Source organism: Paramacrobiotus metropolitanus, unplaced genomic scaffold, assembly GCF_019649055.1.
Source record: "Paramacrobiotus metropolitanus isolate TYO unplaced genomic scaffold, Prichtersi_v1.0 Parri_scaffold0000028, whole genome shotgun sequence".
Lineage (NCBI taxonomy): Eukaryota > Metazoa > Tardigrada > Eutardigrada > Parachela > Macrobiotidae > Paramacrobiotus > Paramacrobiotus metropolitanus.
The window spans coordinates 975,581-992,350 of NW_026570248.1; the positions used below are offsets into that span (position 1 = coordinate 975,581).

The following is a 16,770-nucleotide window of genomic DNA, read 5'->3' on the forward strand; positions in this document are numbered from 1 at the left end:
CGTTTCCGTTAGATCCGTACTGCGCAGGTTTCATAGAATCCACAGGCTTGATGTTACGGACCTTACGGTACAAATCGAATGGGTCGGAAGACGGATGCGGCTGACAGTTACTTGCGGACGGCTACATTCAGTGAACCACCGCATCGCGCGGGCGGCCACGAAAGTCTTTATATTTTAACTTTTTACGAATTTAAACGACTGCAGATTTATGGTACGGTTGCTCAACCGCACGAGGTGGCTGTATGCAGTGGCCACGCCTACAGATACGGTACGCGAAGCCACCTCGCGAGGTGGAGTTGCTGTATCGCAACGAGATTCGCTTTGAATTCGGGACGAGGCCTTAGTGCAGAAGTACTTCTGTACATCTGTCATCGCGTGATCTTGTGTTAACCAATGTTAATTTTAGTATTAAGTTATTAACCCAATAAAACTCCCGTCTTCTATCATCTATGTAAGTACTTATATAGCTCTCTGGCTTGACAAAACCGCCCGCAGGCCGGCAACCTCACCCAGGACTCGGGAGTAGCCAGGACACAGAGGTCCAGGACTATCGATCTGTTTTGTCCTGTGAGCGTGGAGACACTAAACCGGAAGCCTCTTGGTTCAAAAAAAAACTGTAAACTGTTAACTGTTCCTTGTTTTTCACAAAAAACCATAGTCCAGCTGAACAGAGGAGTCAACGGTAGAACTAACTGGTAAGGTGTGTAATTACTGTAAATTATTCTTCTACAGATAGAGCGATTCCGTTCAGTCGATAGCTGCACTGCTCAGTTGTTTCCTTCGGTCAAAATTGTAATAATATTATTAGTTTTAGTGCGCGAGTACATAAATAAAATGATTCTAATTAACATTAATTTTACTAATCATGACCTTCCGTTCAGCCCTGATCCCAGAGCACTGGCAAAGGTAAACAAATGGGCTGAACGGACTAAATGGGTATATTGTATATGGGCTGAACGGACTAAATGTTGCTTTTTTCCATGGAAAACTAAACTTTGGTAACCGGTCGATCAGTGGCGTTTTGGTTTCTCCAGAATTTCAGGTCATTTTAATTTGGATCCGCAATCATAGTTGTAGTAAGTAACAAAAAATGTTGGGTTACGTAACGCGCTGTTATAGCCAGAGTTTCAGCGGTTCTAAACTTCTGATTTTCGTCTTCTCTGTAACCTTTCCGGTCCTAAAAAGTATATAGACGCATTTTCTTTGAAACGGTAGAACCTTCTATACGTATACTGTATATAGTCTATATACATTGTGCCGGTTGCAATTTTTTAGAACAATGATTGTTGACTGTTACTTATTGTTTTTCCGGGTAATTTCTAGTACCAATTTTACAATTCAGTTAAGTATGTAGTACCAATTTTACAGTTAAGTAGTACCAATTTTACAATTCAGTTAAGTAGTACCAATTTTACAGTTAAGTAGTACCAATTTTACAATTCAGATCTGAATTGTAAAATTGGTACTACTTAACTTTGGACGCAACCTAGAGTAGCTTGAACAGTTGAACATACAGTAGCATTAGGCCCGCTGGTGCCGACCTGGCCGGTTGCAGTTAAGCGTCGATATTTTGAAAAAATGCGTGTAAAATGAATGGTTTTGGATCATCCTGAGTTTAAACTCAGAAAACGTAAATTTGTTATACGTAGTACAGATGTTAGAAGTAACAGATTAAATTATTAACAATTTTTAAAGAAAGTGTTGTTCTGTTCTGGAAAATGACTACTTAGTACTTACTCTAGTCTCTAGCACAATACCACAGTACCCCGTTCTTCAAAATGTACTGTGACTGTACGTCTACTTGTACTCGTAGGTCGTACTGCGAGCTGTGACCAGCCAATTGGGGAGCCACACATGCAAGATGGGCGGGGCGGCAGCGGAACATCAGAGATTCAGAATTCTGGATGCTCAATGCTCATTATTGGCAGCTCTGTTTTTTACGGTCTGAAAAAATTAATAAGAGCGGTACGAGTACAATTATTTCCTGACTGTTCCTGTAATAAGTCTGTATTTGCAATTTCAGTCATTCATCCGTATTCTTTTTGGAAACGTTTCGTACCGTAAGTACACTGTAATTCGTACAATTATCATTCTGTAGGGACCGATTGTGAGTGGACTTTTGTTCCACCTTTTAGCAAATGCGCAGACGACAGTTACCGTGAGTTACTACATTAGAATTTTCTATAAAAATTTTTTTTTGCTGTTTTAGGCTTTTGCCGGGAGATTAATATTATTAACTACGAATTTACGAAAGGAGCGCAATCGACTAATCACTCCTCACTGCTTTTATTATTCGAAACGAAGCGACAAACATCTACGAAGTCTGCCTACCTGGAGTTGATTTGTCGGTTTCGAAAGCGAAACACAATGGATCTTTACTGCTTTCCTTCCCACTCACGTTGCAGTCGGTTTTGGATTTTTGTTGTGTGTTTGCATCTTCTTGCTTTACTCCACGAGGTTCGCGGAAAAGACGCAGAATGCGAAGGTATGTGTGCTATGTATGCTAGACTGCCACTCTGCCAGTAACCAGCACCTGGTGATGAGTATTGAGTGCTCACTGTTGACTCTTATAAGTTATAATCAGTAATAATCTTATTATATTTTATGATGCATCGTTGGCAGAATTTAAAAGCCTATAATTTATGAGTGTTCTAGAAACGAATTGCAGTATGCATGCTGTTGTTAAAATGAAGGTTTTTTTAATTTATTTTATATATCTGGTCGTTACGTACTCGATGCTTATAAATTTGCAGTATGCGTCAGCGTCTTGAAAACTTTGCGCGAAAGTCTTCCCGGCGAGGACCAGTCGAACGCAGCAAAAGTCGAAAAGAAATTCAAATTGGACTGCAAGGAGAATAAACAGCCACAAGAGCACCGTTTTGTACGTTACGGTCCTTCTTCTGAATTCTGGTGTTGCTCGTTTAAACGGCGTGATATTGCAGTGTTATTACGTTGGAGGACTGGAAGAGAGTGCCACATCTATCCTGGGTGAACTTTCTAAACCCATGTCTTGGGGAATGCCGGTGGAAAAAGTCTGCGAAAAACTTCGAAAGAAAGATTCTCAAATTTGCGATTTGAAATATGGTGAGTTAAGAAACGTTTTGCCGCATAGTTCTTTAATATTATTTTGTCGCTGACTCGTTGCAATGACGACGAGTACACCCGTAATTATTCATACTATAGTTGGCAATAATCTGTAGAAGTATGCAGTGTGTAGTGACGGGTGACTGTAGTCACTGTAAGTGTAGGGTATCGAGGACGGTGTTGTCGGCAACTTGACGCTGTTTAGTTTTGCGAGTTGATCGCGGGAGCGTGAAGCTGTTTAGTACAATGTACTACGCACTGAAAGGTTTTGCAATCTAATTTACTTACATGTTTTATATGTTCAGACATTTTTGGTTTGTGTTTTCACTTTTTTAAATCGGCGAGGAGCGCGCAGAAACGGCTAAGGGCAGAATGCTGTTGATATTGCTCGAGGGTTGCTTAATAATGAACTTCTCGTTTCCCAGAAAAGCAGCTGGACTGGAAAACGTTGGATCTCAACAAACTGAAAGTCAAAGATTTGAAGAAGATTCTGGGCGACTGGAGCGAAGACTGTAAAGGATGCACAGAAAAGTCTGAATTTATAAAGAAAATTAATGAGCTAAAGCCTAAATATGTGAAAGAAGAACTGTGATATTAACAAGAAGTTTATTATTCTTTGTTGTATTTCATTTTCTGTTGGTTACCTAAGTTATATGGTTATAAGATTGTAAATGGTTTGCTTGGTGTTTCTTAGAAGGACACGACGAAAGTTAAACAGAAAGAAATCTTTATTTCGGTTTTTGTCATCGTGAAGAAAAAAACGCTGGTTTAATTTCGAGCTATGCAATGGTAAGATTAGGAAAGAAATAAGCAAATCGTCACAAGAGAATTACAATTTCACGTTCTCCCTATTTCATCGTATCACACAGAAGAACATGGGATAATTTTTAAGCAGTTACAAGCCTAACAGTTTTTCAAATAATCATTTGTAGATGACAAATACGAAATCGAATCAACTGCAGTCAGAACCGAGGACGAACAAGTTACGCCATGGAATTAGCAACCGCAACCGTCCGATTTGTTCTTATGGTCCGGAGTAATTTTGATCTGGTCGGGAAATTCAGGGTACAGGTCGGCTTCACTTTCTTGAGCCAGAGCATTCCTGGCAATTGTCTGGAAGGCCTGCTCCACGTTGATGTTCTCCTTGGCGCTGGTTTCAAAATACGGAATATTTCCCTTGCTCTGGCACCAGCTCTGGGCTCTCGCCGTCGTAACCTAGAAGGACAGGAAACTGATCAGTGATCAAAGGAAACAGGCGTGGGTTTAACTTTAGCGTGTCAGCACCGCAGGCGGACACGTACGGTGACTGTTTCACCAAAAATTCAAGCAGCAGCAGCAGTCTACACTCTACAACATTCTGGTAAATTCTGTATGTGTAGTATATTTTCAATTAATACACCAAAGCATACCAGAAAGACCCATTGTCACCCAATGATAAATGTTTCATGTTCCCAGAAAACTAACTGATCAGCTTAAAAAATGCGCTTGTGTGCAAATTTGTGAGTAAAGTTCTTTTTATGTATGTCAGAAGTCCCTATCTAAAATTTATTCGCTTAATTCGTAAAACTAACTTGAAGTGTGAGTAAGAAAATTAAAATTTAGTTAAGCACTGTACAGCAAGCCAGCAATCACACAACAGTTCTGCTGCCACTGATTAAAACTGCCGGACAACGATGCCAATTAAAAAATGAACCGAACCAAGCTATGGTATGAAAGTAAGTAGTCGTAATTTTCATGCGCTGAATATAACAATATCGAATAAAATCGAGTCATGACAAACGAAGAAGGGAAGAGTAAACCAGTACTTGTGGTATGTTCATGAAAAGTTGAAAACTAATAACTATTGTTCTTATGACCACAATTATGATGTACTAAATGCTAGCAAGTGGTAACGGCGATTCACGAACGAAAGGGACGAAGCCAGACGAACGGCCACATTCCGTTTCCCGGATTCAGCAGTAATGGAAAAAACCAACGAATTTTCATTCCTGTTTAGCATCAGATAAACGAAGCAAAGCATAATGCCACACATGCGCCTCAAATGCCTCCACGAACTGCATAGTACGGTTATATCACAGCCGCTATAACTTACAGCACGAGTATCCAAATCAATCTTGTTCCCCAACACCACAAAAGGGAAATTCTCCGGGTCACGTGGGCTGGCTTGAATCAAGAACTCGTCTCTCCAACTATCCAGCGATTTAAAGCTCTGTGCATTGTTCACGTCAAAAACCAACACACAGCAATCGGCTCCCCGGTAAAACGCCACCCCCAAACTCTGGAATCTCTCCTGGCCAGCCGTATCCCAGATCTAGACACCCAAGGCAAAACACGAAGGTAAAGTTTGAAACCATCTTCAAAACACTTAAATGTCCAAACAGCAAAAATGCGAACAACCCTGCCGTCACAATCGCTAATTATTAATTACACCTGTTACAGTGTATTACAGTTATTTAAGCGAAGCAAGAAGATGTTCATTTCGTTATCACAATCCCACAAAGTGACAAATCATGAATTTTTGAATTCGCAAATCGGCAAATGTCTATACGAAAACGGTAAAAGAAAACCAAACCCTTTGATAACTTGCACCATCAACACTGTGATCTTAAGGCAGGTGGAAATTATTATCAGTTGACATCAAGTTATATTTATAACAAAATACGAAGTCAAAAATTACAGAGAATATAGAGTGTAACTGTCAATTGTGTAACAAAGTTAAATTACGCAAAGCCATTCATCTTCCTACCTGCATCGTCACAAGACGATCATCCACAGCCACTTCCTTGGTCAAAAAGTCCGCTCCGATAGTTGCCTTGTACTGGTTGCTGAACTTTTTATTGACATACTGATTCATCAAAGAAGTCTTCCCGACACTAAGAAATTCAATTAATAACTGAGTGAAATATTTTGGAGTGTGCAGTAATTAACAGCGTAAGACGTACCCACTATCTCCGAGAATAATGACCTTAAGGAGGACTTTCTTTCTCGAAGCCATTCCGGAGATATTCCGATAAATAGAACAAAATCTCCAGTTCAAATCCAATAATAAAATGATGTTTTCTGACTCCAGAACAGGAAACGCAAAAACTATCACCGTGGAACGTACTACAGATCAGAAAGATGAGTACATAACGTGTTCTGCAAAAAATTGAAAATGATCACTGCACACCAGGTTTGCAGTTTGCACTTTGCATGCCAGTCAGTTGAATCAACTGCATGTTCTGAGAAGCCGAACGTACAGTACGTAAAGCACCCTCGTGACGCCAGACGGCAGCACATGCGCTCACAGTAGCCATAATAATACGAAGTTATACGTAGCTGCGCGAAACCGGAGATTAGTAACCTTTATAGAATACTAGCGGTGGTTGTTAATACATTATTGCACGAGCGCGAGCGCCAATACCACTGGGAAATGTATTGGGATTGTGGAATTGGAAAGTGTTACGTACGCTCTTCGTGGCGTATTTACTCTTGACGATATTAGAACTGTAATTAATATATAATGACATTGTAATATGACACAAACTTTAAACTTAATACAAAAACACACCTCGTAGAAAATAAAAAAATATAAACCTACGTAATATTTTTGTTCTTGTCTCTTACCAGATAACATTTTGAAGAGTCTTCAGTTGAATCCAGAAATTTATTTCAAAAGTTGAACATGTTTATTAATTAAATCATTACTCATACTTCACTAGTACTCGTAGTGATCACTGATTGAAATTGAAGAAAATTTGGTAAGACCTTAAGGCTTAATTAAGCTGTCATTTTCCGCGAATTTGTTGTGTTAAATTAGCTATCTATTTTCTGCGTTAATTTGATGATCTGTTTTTGGTTCTTTTTTGAAAAAAATTGCAAGAATTAACAAAGTGTATAATTATTTAATAACAGTCTAGTCATACACTAACACAATTATTATTGTCCATTACATATTAATGTATATGATCGTCGAAAGTAATGCGAATCAACCAGAGGATTATCTTACTAGCATTTCTCCCGGCTTTGCTTACGGCAAATTTCGTCAAAAGTTTGTTCTAAACTGTATCAACATACCTCAAATGTTAAGCCGTTTATCATAAAATGTGCCGACGGCATGATTTTGGCAGCAGATCTTATGTAATAATTTATATCAATACGAAAACGTATCGAAGTTACAAAATTTATTCCAAACTCACCCGCGTTCGCAACTGTTTAGCCAAAACGTTAAACAGAAGCAAACGCAATACAAGAAGAACAAAAGAACAAAAGCTTTGTCGGTCGACCGTCATGTAAGTAAACAGTATCTCGCTTAGCAAGAAACAATTCCAGAAAAATAAAAAAAATAAACCAGCCAGATTCCAAGATCAGCACTACGACCGCCCATGTTAATTGCCAACAGTCCCGACACCGTCGCGGTTCTGGTTCATTGCAAATAACAATTTAGGATATTGCAGCTAAAGAGAAAGCTTTGTCGGTCGACCGACATTGATCGCCCTGCCTCGCCACATAACCTAAAAAAGCGATTTTGATCCATGTGTCGCCGCTATAGAGCATCAAAGCTTTGCAGAACCTGTTAAGTAATCAGTTATCAAAGACATAGTTCCTGTGCGGCACATGATCGGTCGACCGACAAGAATTATCCTCGTGCCAAAAATCGCAAAAGAAGCAAAAGTCCTTCGAAACAAAAAAACAAACTGCTCCAGTTTACCTGGTTGGAGGCAAAACGTTAACGACAAAAAATACCTGACACTGCCCACGTGGTGGCTGCATTTTTGCTGCCGACTACGCTCACTGTAGACTACTTTCATGGTGTTTAATTGGCTGCATGGCAGTTTCCAGTGTTCACCGCAAGTTCACGTTCAGAGCCGTTGCGCCCAAGCTGATTTTGACAGCCAGTTTGGTAATGGCAATTCTCGACTTTTTATCTGTGCTTTTGAAATGGTTTCTGGTATTTTGTTTGAATCATTGACGTTTTGTTTTATGGCTGTCGACAGCCAAGTTTTTTTATTTTTAAAACATTTAAAAAAAACACTGCTAGTGTTCATATTTATGCGACAGTGGTTTATGGCAATGTCACGCACGGCATGCTAATGGATAAAGTGCAACATTCGACACAGTCTGCAATGCTGCGAGGACCCACAGCAATTTTGGACCAGTTCTAGGTAAGAGATAATCGAAAAATTTCCAATTTAAAAGTCATAAAGATAGCACGTGTCAAATTATTGTGTGCGTTTTATTTCCAGATCCTTGAGGCTCTGCTTAGATGGACAAATGCATGATCATGATCATGAGGACATGCAAGGTGCCAACAGGTAATGCATGTGAAGCAGCGCTATTTTCCAGCTACCAAACTATACAACGAATTTCGATTCAAGGGAATATTAGTCCTTTAATACCTTAAACATAGGAAGCGAGCAGAAACTAGATTTTTTTGCTAAGGACGTTTTTTAGGTATTTCAAAATGCAGCAGGGACAAGTTTAACGTACCAAAATTTGAGTTGATATGTTTTTTTATTGTTTATTTGTTTGTGGACATGCATATGTCTTTCTTATCGCTTATTTGCATGTCGACATGCCTGTTTCTAAAGCGGCAGTCAGTGCGTAATTGGTGGTGCGTATATGAGGTCTCCTAACTTGTTTTTTGCCGTTTTTCTGAATGTTTGTCAAATAATAAATTTTAAAAAATAATAAATGAATTTAATGCGTTGTTGCTGCACTGTCCTGACCATTGCAGTTGGTCTGTAAAACAATACAAAATGTTTATGTCAAAGTGTCGATTTTTCCATTCGCTTTATTCATTAGCCAAATGCTCCGTTAACGAAAACACAGATTTTAATTTAAGATTTTTGTTTGAAAACTGCATGTCGACATGCACAGCAATTTGCTGCTGGTGCATTAAAAGTCCTAACTTGCAGCGCTTTTCTATAACAAATGACCGTCCTTGAATGCAGTAGATCTGAATGCAGCATCTATTGCGTTCAAGTAAAGTAGACTAATTTGAGTGCAATTGTTGTGCATCTGAAAATATCATATTGTAAGTAAAATAACCATGCTGATGGTTCACAATTTATATGTTTTGCAGGGCAGATGAAGTATTGCTCTCCAGATCCCTTGCAAGACGCGAATTCACCGGAAGTGTGGATGTCGACGTCCATGATTGTCCTTGCCATCGTATGATGATTAACTTGTTATGCATTTAGTAGTCGCTAATGCTGTCCATGCTGGCTCTTCTGCAATTTCTATCGCTCTTGTCAGTTTTCCGTTTATGCTTCTAGCATTATCCAATTCGATTTTTTTTACATAATTATGTTGTGTTTTCATGAAAAAGTATGTCTCGATGTTAGTTTTTGTGTAAAACTAGTTATGTGAAACATGCCGAAATAAATACAAAATGGTATCTGATATCCATATTCAAATGTTTCATATTCGTAAGTTTTATATAAAAAAAGGAGGCAATCTGTAATATCTAAGGCTAATTCAAAATGTTATTAAACTATATGATATTTCTGACGAGGGTAATGCGCATGCTACGGTTTGAGTACGGAAACTGCACTGTCCAGTGTCCAGCTCTAAAAATAAATTTGAACTTTTTTTCGGCATCAATCATTGTAAATTTGTAATTAGCCCCGTTGGTGCACTAAAAGTAAAAACAGTGCGCCCCTATTTAGTGAATACTTTTTGAGGCTTTTGGATGAGTATGAGCAAGCAAACAAAACAGAACTATTATCATTTACAATGTTTTAAACATCTATTACAACTGATTTGTTTTACAATTGATTAGTTACTATTTTCAGTATTTTTAACAAGATTGAGCAATTTATTTTTGAACTCATTCAGCTGTGCGGAGCAACTTGTGCCGCACTCAACACTAATCAACATCAACCGCGCGCTAAACCTTTATGTATTGTATGTATTATCTATATGAACAGAAAATTTTGTTATTAGAGCAGTATGATGTCAAGAAAGTGCAGTTTTTAAAATTATTAGTGTGTTAAGCTATTTTGTTAAATTGGTACTAGTACTACTGCAAATGCAATAGGAAGTTATTAGGAACTAGCAAGTACATGTGAAACCATAACAAATTTGCCGCAAGTCGCTAGACAGGAATGAATATATGGTTGCGCAACCCTTATGAAGTTAATTTAACAACTGTAAGTTCTATCTTAGAATTTGATTAACACCTGGGGCTGGTGGTATCCTGTGGAGCATAGTTTCAAGTTTCCTTCTTCTACCTGAAGCGCATAGTTTCGTATAGTTTAAGCGTATAGTTTCTAGGCGTATAGTTTCATTCTTTTAATTGTATAGTTTCAAGTTTGTACTCTCTGCGAACAGATCTGCAATTTGCATGTACGTACTTTACTGTACTTACAGTATTGTACTGTATATACGAGTAGAAGAAAGTTACTAAGTGTAACTTTATCACCTTACTATTTGTAACTTTGACACCTTACTTTGTCTTTGTGAGCTACCTTTTTTGGTCCAGCGATTGTTTTTTTATAACGAAAAAGACTTTGCAGACAAGTAATACCACTCGAATCATTCTTTAATCTTCAAACTTTTGGGTAACTATACCTTATGGTTAGCTCTGCTAGTACTGTGGTTGGCGGTAATTTACGATTAGTATGTGGCTACGTATAATTATATAAGTGCTACCGTAGTTCGGCCTCAACCGGTCCGGAAACGTGCATGTTGATGTGGTACGCACGCCCATGCTTACGCGCTCCATGGAAGTCGCAGAATTTTTTAGAAACCCAGGTTACAGTTTGGCACATTTGTAAGGACGAAAGAATTGTGTTCGTTCACTCTCGTCGCCATAAGTTCTTTGCAGCAACATAACTACTATTAATGTAAGTACGTAGTACGCACTTGGGATACGTAATGCCGTTCGGCTGATCAGCAACGGTTGCTTGTAAAAAGAATTACGCGATTATAGCGAAAGCTGACATTATTACAAAACGGTTCGCACATATTCGATGCTACTTTCAAGAACAGTCGCTCAGACCGAGACGCGGGATCAACGAGCATCGAGCCGCAAACGATCGCTGGTAGCATCTACGAATCACACGATACCGGTAGTTGGCACGTTGGAATATGCTATGCTGCAGATCAGTGCTACCATGCCGTTCCCATCATTCGACCGTATTCACAGCTCGAGATTACCACAGCTGCACCGCTGTTTCTTGCAAACTCATAGATCATCCTCAAAAATTCCCAGCACCGGCTAGCATAGAAACCTGAAAATCCCTTCGAATCCAGAATTCGACCACTCTGGCCAGGATTCGACCATTCGTGACCTTTGCCAAAGGACGCTTACTACCGGTCACCAAGAATCCTCCTCTAGCTCAAGCTGCCGGCTTCGTACGGTGTACTTCGAGTCGGATCTGAACCAGCACGTGTTTCGGACAATTCAAGATTTATTGCACCATTTACAGATGATTTGGGCATATAATCGTCGTATCTGTTTTAAAGTTAAAGGACGTTCAAGAGGATTTCCTTTTTTAAAAATGTAATGGTAAGTATCCGCACTCCTTCCTACATCAATATTAAGTCAGTATGGCTTACATAATAATTAGTATATCTGTAGTCTAATTGCACGGGGCCACCTGCTATGGGTGAGCGCGCGCTTATTTTAGTGCCGTTCATCCCGCATAACTCAGTACCTGCAGTAAAAAGAGTACCGTGCATTAAACGCTTTTACGCCAGAAATGTGAGGTCAAAGTGTCATACTGTCAGAATTACATAATTCACCACCTGTATAGATAGGCTGGGTTCCGTTTGAATTGGATTCTTAGCCTTTTGTTGATAACTATTAACTAGTAAACAGGTTATATATATGTAACTTCAGTTATTTATACTGGGCGCATTAGTTTGGTCCTTTATTTAATTATAATTACTCAAGTTCTTTTTATTTACATAAGATATTATCTTCATTACCGATGTTGGATCCATGGCTTTACTGTATACTGGAAGAACGACGAAAGTAATCTTGAATTTTCATCTCTTAGCGGTGCTGCCATCTTCCGACCTGTACCGAAATCGGCCCTAATCATGAATTCGCACCCACAAGAATACGACTTCGAGAGATTGTTAAAAGCTGCCGTTTTGAAAATTCTGCAAGAAACCACAACAACCTCCTCCAGCGTCAACATGGACACGGATTTGAATCCCTCGAATCTGGGAACCCGAGAATAGTAAGCGTCTAACCGACTCACAGTCATAATCTTGCGAAATGTGTTACGTAATAGGAACTCTGGGTGAATTGCTCAATATCGATTACAGTGCGGCGTGCGATGCTCTACAAATAATAAATAGAATTCCTTACATAATTTTTGCCGCACAATAGACGCACAGGTTACGTAAATTAATGATCAGTGTGGACTGTACGATACTTTTCTAAAATATTTTACTTATAACAAAGAAATGCTTGGTTCGTAAGACTTTGTTCGTTTGTATTCACTAATCAGTGTTACGTAAATCCCGCTGCTTTCGAAACCTAAAGTATGTTTGCGTTTTTTACGACGCTAGTCACGCGTCATCGTAAATGTGTACAGTAATTGGCATTTCTTACAAGCTGACGTTTTGATTTGTGATGTTTGCTGTTTGATTGCTAGAGTAGTGTCCCGAGCACACGAATGATAATTTTCTAATTAACCGTTCATAAATTTATTGGGATCTAAATTCATCTAATAGCTGCTATTGTTGATTAGTTAGTAACTTATGGCTAGTACAAGTACTATCGATAAGTACAGGCTGCACAGTTAAATTTGTTTTGGTTTTAGTTGGGAGGAAACGTACCTAACCGACCTGCAAAACTATGAAGACACAAACGGAATCGATGTTGGAGAAATATGGTAAGTTTCTTATTAAAAATAAACAACTGTTCAGTAGAAAACAACTGTTCTGTGTTTACTACTAACCATAAGTACTGTACGTATGCAAGTTACGACAAAACATTGGTAGTTTGGTACTTACTTTGCATTAAACTGTGTTGCTTTGCTAAACTTCAGTTTAGCGGTTGAGGAAGAATTTGCAACATATTCCTTAAAGGCCTAAACTCATAACCTTGTGTTGTGCTTAAATTATGCAGGTTTGGTTTCGAAAGTGAGCGCAGAATTGTTAACTGGATTACAAGAAAGGGATATCCTAAAACGACTTCCGTCATTGACATTGGTTGTGGAAATGGATCCTTGTTGCTTGCCTTACACAAGAACGGTTTCACTAACTTAACCGGGATCGACTACAGCCAAGCCGCGGTATCCCTCGCTACGACGGTCGCGAGGGACAAAAATGCCAACACTATACAGTATTCCGTTGCGGACATCACCGTACCCGAAGACTGCCGCGAAGAGCATCCCCAGCTGTTTGCGCGAAGTTTTGATCTGTGTATAGATAAAGGAACATATGACGCGATTTGCCTGAATCCCCTTAATTCCAGAGAAAAGAGAGCTCTTTATGCCAAAAATTTACACAAAATCCTCAACGAGAACGGTGTGCTCGTAATCACATCCTGTAACTGGACGAAAGACGAGATGGTGTCGCAGTTCACAGGTAATTGTGCGGGTACCCTGTAACGATACAGTAATGCTTCAACAACTCACCCCGCTCCTATAATTTCTTGGAGCCTTTAAACGGGAATCCGAAAAACTTGAACCATTCAGAATTTCAGCAAGCGCTCTGTAGCTCGCTGTACAACTCGATCGCATGCCATTATACTACGATGCGAATATTATAAGTAGTTACTGTGCGTGGTAATAATTTTCGCTTAGTAAGTATATCGTCAAGGGAAGTCCTGATATCGTCACAAACGGCTTATCTCCCCTAGAGCAGTTCTCACATTACAGAATGTGTTTGAGACTAGGTAGTTATTAGTTGATTAACTTGTGCATAAATCAGTTAAGCACACTGGTGTTAATCTAACAGAATGTGAGTTGTTCGCGGTTTACCGCAAGCGTTCGTGCGCAGATCTGGTAATTTATATAATTGTTGCATAACATCGATCGGTTTGTAACAACAGAAACATATGCGTAACTGAGGTCATAGAACGAGCTTTCGGTTAAAAGCGTCTGGACTGCTGGAGCTAGTGCCACACGGCGCAGGGACGCACGCTCTGTGGTGATCGGACGACAGGAACGATGCAAATTGCAAAAAATATAGAAAGTGCGGCTTACTTTCATTCGCAGTTTCCCAATAGTCATACTTTTGCATTACAGTCGGTTTACTGATGGATGTGCGAATGAAATCTTAATCATTTTATGCTTCGTTAAGATGCTCGATGATAACAAAAGAAGTTAGTAAAGAACTCTCCTGTGCGTCGATCATGTTTACGATGTTCGACAATGATGTATGTACACTCGTATAACATTCTTCTTTGTTTTTATTAGTTTTTATCTTACTGTGTAAAACAGACTGTATGAGAAGGCTTATTAATGACTCAAACTTTGTTACAGATTTCGAAGTGGTGGACGAATTACCGGCACCCCAGTTTCAGTTTGGAGGGAAAAGTGGGCGGACTGTTACTGCTCTTGTATTTAAGCGGCGCTGAGCTAATTGCGCCCATGACGAACTAAACTGGCGAAGTTTTCTGAATGTGGTTTTACAATTTTACAAAGTTTACCAGATCATTTTCCATTATGTTTGATGCAGCTTGGTATTAGATTTTTATTTTATTTCTCAATAATTTGCGTCATGCGTCATTCTGATCAAAGCGGTCGAGAAATATTATTTACTACTTTTATGAAATAGAAGTACGTACGGAAAAATAAGCCAGAGCTTCATAACTGAGTTCATATATATTATTATTTTAACTTATAAGTACAGTCGTGAATGCAAAACTCTTTTCCTTGCGAATTTGGTCTTTTTTTTAAAACAGTTGAATTTCTTTTAGGCAAGAACATTTGAGAATATGAGCGGCGTGAACATAAGTACAGTAGACGAAGTGACTTACACAAATAATTACCTGAACACTTTTTGGAATCCAGACAGTTAAGTACATGTTATCCAAGTGTAATTCTATGTACGTACTTTTTGAAATCACATACCGACTGACCGTAGTCACCGTACCAACCAAATTGCCTGCTCTGCCTACTTATAATAATTGTATGTACCTGCTTGCAGTTATTAATTTTAAGTATTAAAATAACAAACCTATGGCGTGATTGTCCGCTCTACTCTATAGCTATGAAATCGGTATAGAACAAAATCAACCAACCACCAAATAAACCGAAATAACCAGAAAACTCTGTGTTTTTTTTTAATGGAGTTTTTATTATACCCATTCCGCTTATAGAAAAACAAATGAAATCACAACGAAGTACACTCAATCAGCACAAAACAGCCTCGGGAGGTCTAAGAACAAAGAACAACTGATCTAAATTCGCTCCCGGCGGAGCTGTTCCCTGAACGGAGGCGGCGTTCCCGCGCTGGATTTCTATGCTGATCCGCTGGCGTAGATACTCATGCCTCGCCGGTTTCTTGCCGTACCCTCCTACCCACTTCCGTGAGCAGGCGGGTAGCTTCCGGTCCGTTGGGTCCTAGCGTCTCGAAGCCCAAAGCGCTGAACAAGTAGTCATGGGTGATGTTCTGGTACTTGGTTACCTTATCCTGTTCAGCTTTTGCTGCCGCTGCTCCAGCTCGCACGGGTGTTGCCGCTATATGCGATAAGGCCACCAGACGCAGGTTACGTTCCAAGTCAGCATTCTTCAGCAGCAATCAGTCTCTTACTCTGTTTGCTACGCTAATTGTAAGTTAGAGATTCTTTATATCTATAGTAGTTTTTTTTTAATTAATTTACCTTTAATAAGTATCATAAGTATCTATAGTAGTTAGTGTAATATGAATTACTGCTCTTTACTACTCGTTACTACGGTTGGTCCGGGCTGGATGAAGTGTATTATGTGCTCAAATTTATTGTACTGCGCAATTTTGCGTTTAACAATATCCTTTGAATAACCCAATAAAATTCCATAGAGGTACTGCTCTTTTTCTTCTTAATTTTCGATCACTCCGTATACATAATAAGTATATATTTTAAGTAATGTGCGTTCAATTCACCATACTATTCTACTACTGTACGTGTTGCATTATGCGTACTGTAACCAGTAAAACTAAAACCACATTACGAAGTTTTATTATTAATATTAATTTTGGTTCTACAGTATCTAGGTCTGACATGGGTGTATTCAGTACCCAGTGCTCACTGCTCACTTACGCAGTATGTACAGATATATAGTATAGTATGTACGGTATGTACTCTTTATCAAGAGCTTCTTGTACTGCCGGAATTAAAACCGAAAGTTTGCAGGAAGAGGGGTGTTAACAATCAGTCCATCGCATATTTATATACTTACTGTAAGTATCAGTACAGCACAGAAATGAGATAATTATACGTAATTAGTTTGTTGCTGGATCTCAATCTTGGGATTCGGGGTTTTGCCGGAAAACTGTTGTCGTATATCATTTCGCACAATCGAAGATCACTGTTTATACCATGTTATATGTAGCATTACAATAAAAATTAATGAAAATGTATATGTACGTGCTTTAAATGTTAATTCTAACTGGTAAACATAACTTCGAGTGATTTCAAGATGCAAGTAAGCACCATTTTTCTACTACGAAGATTAATATTTCCGGCAGTATTGTTGTAGTAGTACAGACTGTATTGTAAAATAATGTTACGAGTTAGGATAATGCCGAACGAAGTTA

General features: G+C 39.0%; 3 protein-coding genes across 4 annotated transcripts; 2 read left to right on the forward strand and 1 right to left on the reverse strand.

The window, feature by feature from the left end:
• The first annotated feature begins 402 nt into the window (after positions 1-402).
• Positions 403-3,856, forward strand: LOC129588217 (mesencephalic astrocyte-derived neurotrophic factor homolog). The gene is made up of 6 exons (XM_055482372.1): positions 403-695; positions 1,814-2,060; positions 2,210-2,485; positions 2,754-2,881; positions 2,943-3,084; positions 3,510-3,856. Exons 3-6 carry the CDS (start codon positions 2,368-2,370, stop codon positions 3,674-3,676), a joined length of 555 nt encoding a protein of 184 aa, XP_055338347.1. The 5' UTR covers positions 403-695; positions 1,814-2,060; positions 2,210-2,367; the 3' UTR covers positions 3,677-3,856.
• LOC129588216 (ras-related protein rab7-like) lies at positions 3,795-6,263 on the reverse strand. The gene is made up of 4 exons (XM_055482371.1): positions 6,027-6,263; positions 5,831-5,957; positions 5,177-5,395; positions 3,795-4,299 (listed from the first exon to the last, which is right to left on the reverse strand). Exons 1-4 carry the CDS (start codon positions 6,077-6,079, stop codon positions 4,081-4,083), a joined length of 618 nt encoding a protein of 205 aa, XP_055338346.1. The 5' UTR covers positions 6,080-6,263; the 3' UTR covers positions 3,795-4,080.
• Positions 6,264-10,991: 4,728 nt separating this feature from the next.
• Positions 10,992-14,787, forward strand: LOC129588107 (EEF1A lysine methyltransferase 2-like). Of its 2 annotated transcripts, none has more exons than XM_055482182.1 (5): positions 10,992-11,578; positions 12,072-12,257; positions 12,846-12,917; positions 13,154-13,614; positions 14,514-14,787. In XM_055482182.1, exons 2-5 carry the CDS (start codon positions 12,115-12,117, stop codon positions 14,606-14,608), a joined length of 771 nt encoding a protein of 256 aa, XP_055338157.1. In that variant the 5' UTR covers positions 10,992-11,578; positions 12,072-12,114; the 3' UTR covers positions 14,609-14,787. The 2 variants fall into 2 exon arrangements, with proteins under 2 accessions (XP_055338157.1, XP_055338158.1); XM_055482183.1 differs by lacking the exon at positions 10,992-11,578 and adding an exon at positions 11,645-11,773.
• Positions 14,788-16,770: the final 1,983 nt, after the last annotated feature.

Excerpts from the sequence above, each read along its gene's own strand:
- LOC129588107 (XM_055482182.1), top strand. The coding sequence starts at position 12,115 with ATGAATTCGCACCCACAAGAATACGACTTCGAGAGATTGTTAAAAGCT. Across the intron at positions 12,918-13,153 it reads ATCGATGTTGGAGAAATATG|GTTTGGTTTCGAAAGTGAGC; the intron begins GTAAGTTTCTTA and ends TAAATTATGCAG. Across the intron at positions 13,615-14,513 it reads GATGGTGTCGCAGTTCACAG|ATTTCGAAGTGGTGGACGAA; the intron begins GTAATTGTGCGG and ends ACTTTGTTACAG.
- LOC129588217 (XM_055482372.1), top strand. The coding sequence starts at position 2,368 with ATGGATCTTTACTGCTTTCCTTCCCACTCACGTTGCAGTCGGTTTTGG. Across the intron at positions 2,882-2,942 it reads AGCCACAAGAGCACCGTTTT|TGTTATTACGTTGGAGGACT; the intron begins GTACGTTACGGT and ends GTGATATTGCAG. Across the intron at positions 3,085-3,509 it reads AATTTGCGATTTGAAATATG|AAAAGCAGCTGGACTGGAAA; the intron begins GTGAGTTAAGAA and ends CTCGTTTCCCAG.
- LOC129588216 (XM_055482371.1), bottom strand. The coding sequence starts at position 6,079 with ATGGCTTCGAGAAAGAAAGTCCTCCTTAAGGTCATTATTCTCGGAGAT. Across the intron at positions 5,958-6,026 it reads ATTATTCTCGGAGATAGTGG|TGTCGGGAAGACTTCTTTGA; the intron begins GTACGTCTTACG and ends TGAATTTCTTAG. Across the intron at positions 5,396-5,830 it reads ATCGTCTTGTGACGATGCAG|ATCTGGGATACGGCTGGCCA; the intron begins GTAGGAAGATGA and ends TTGGGTGTCTAG.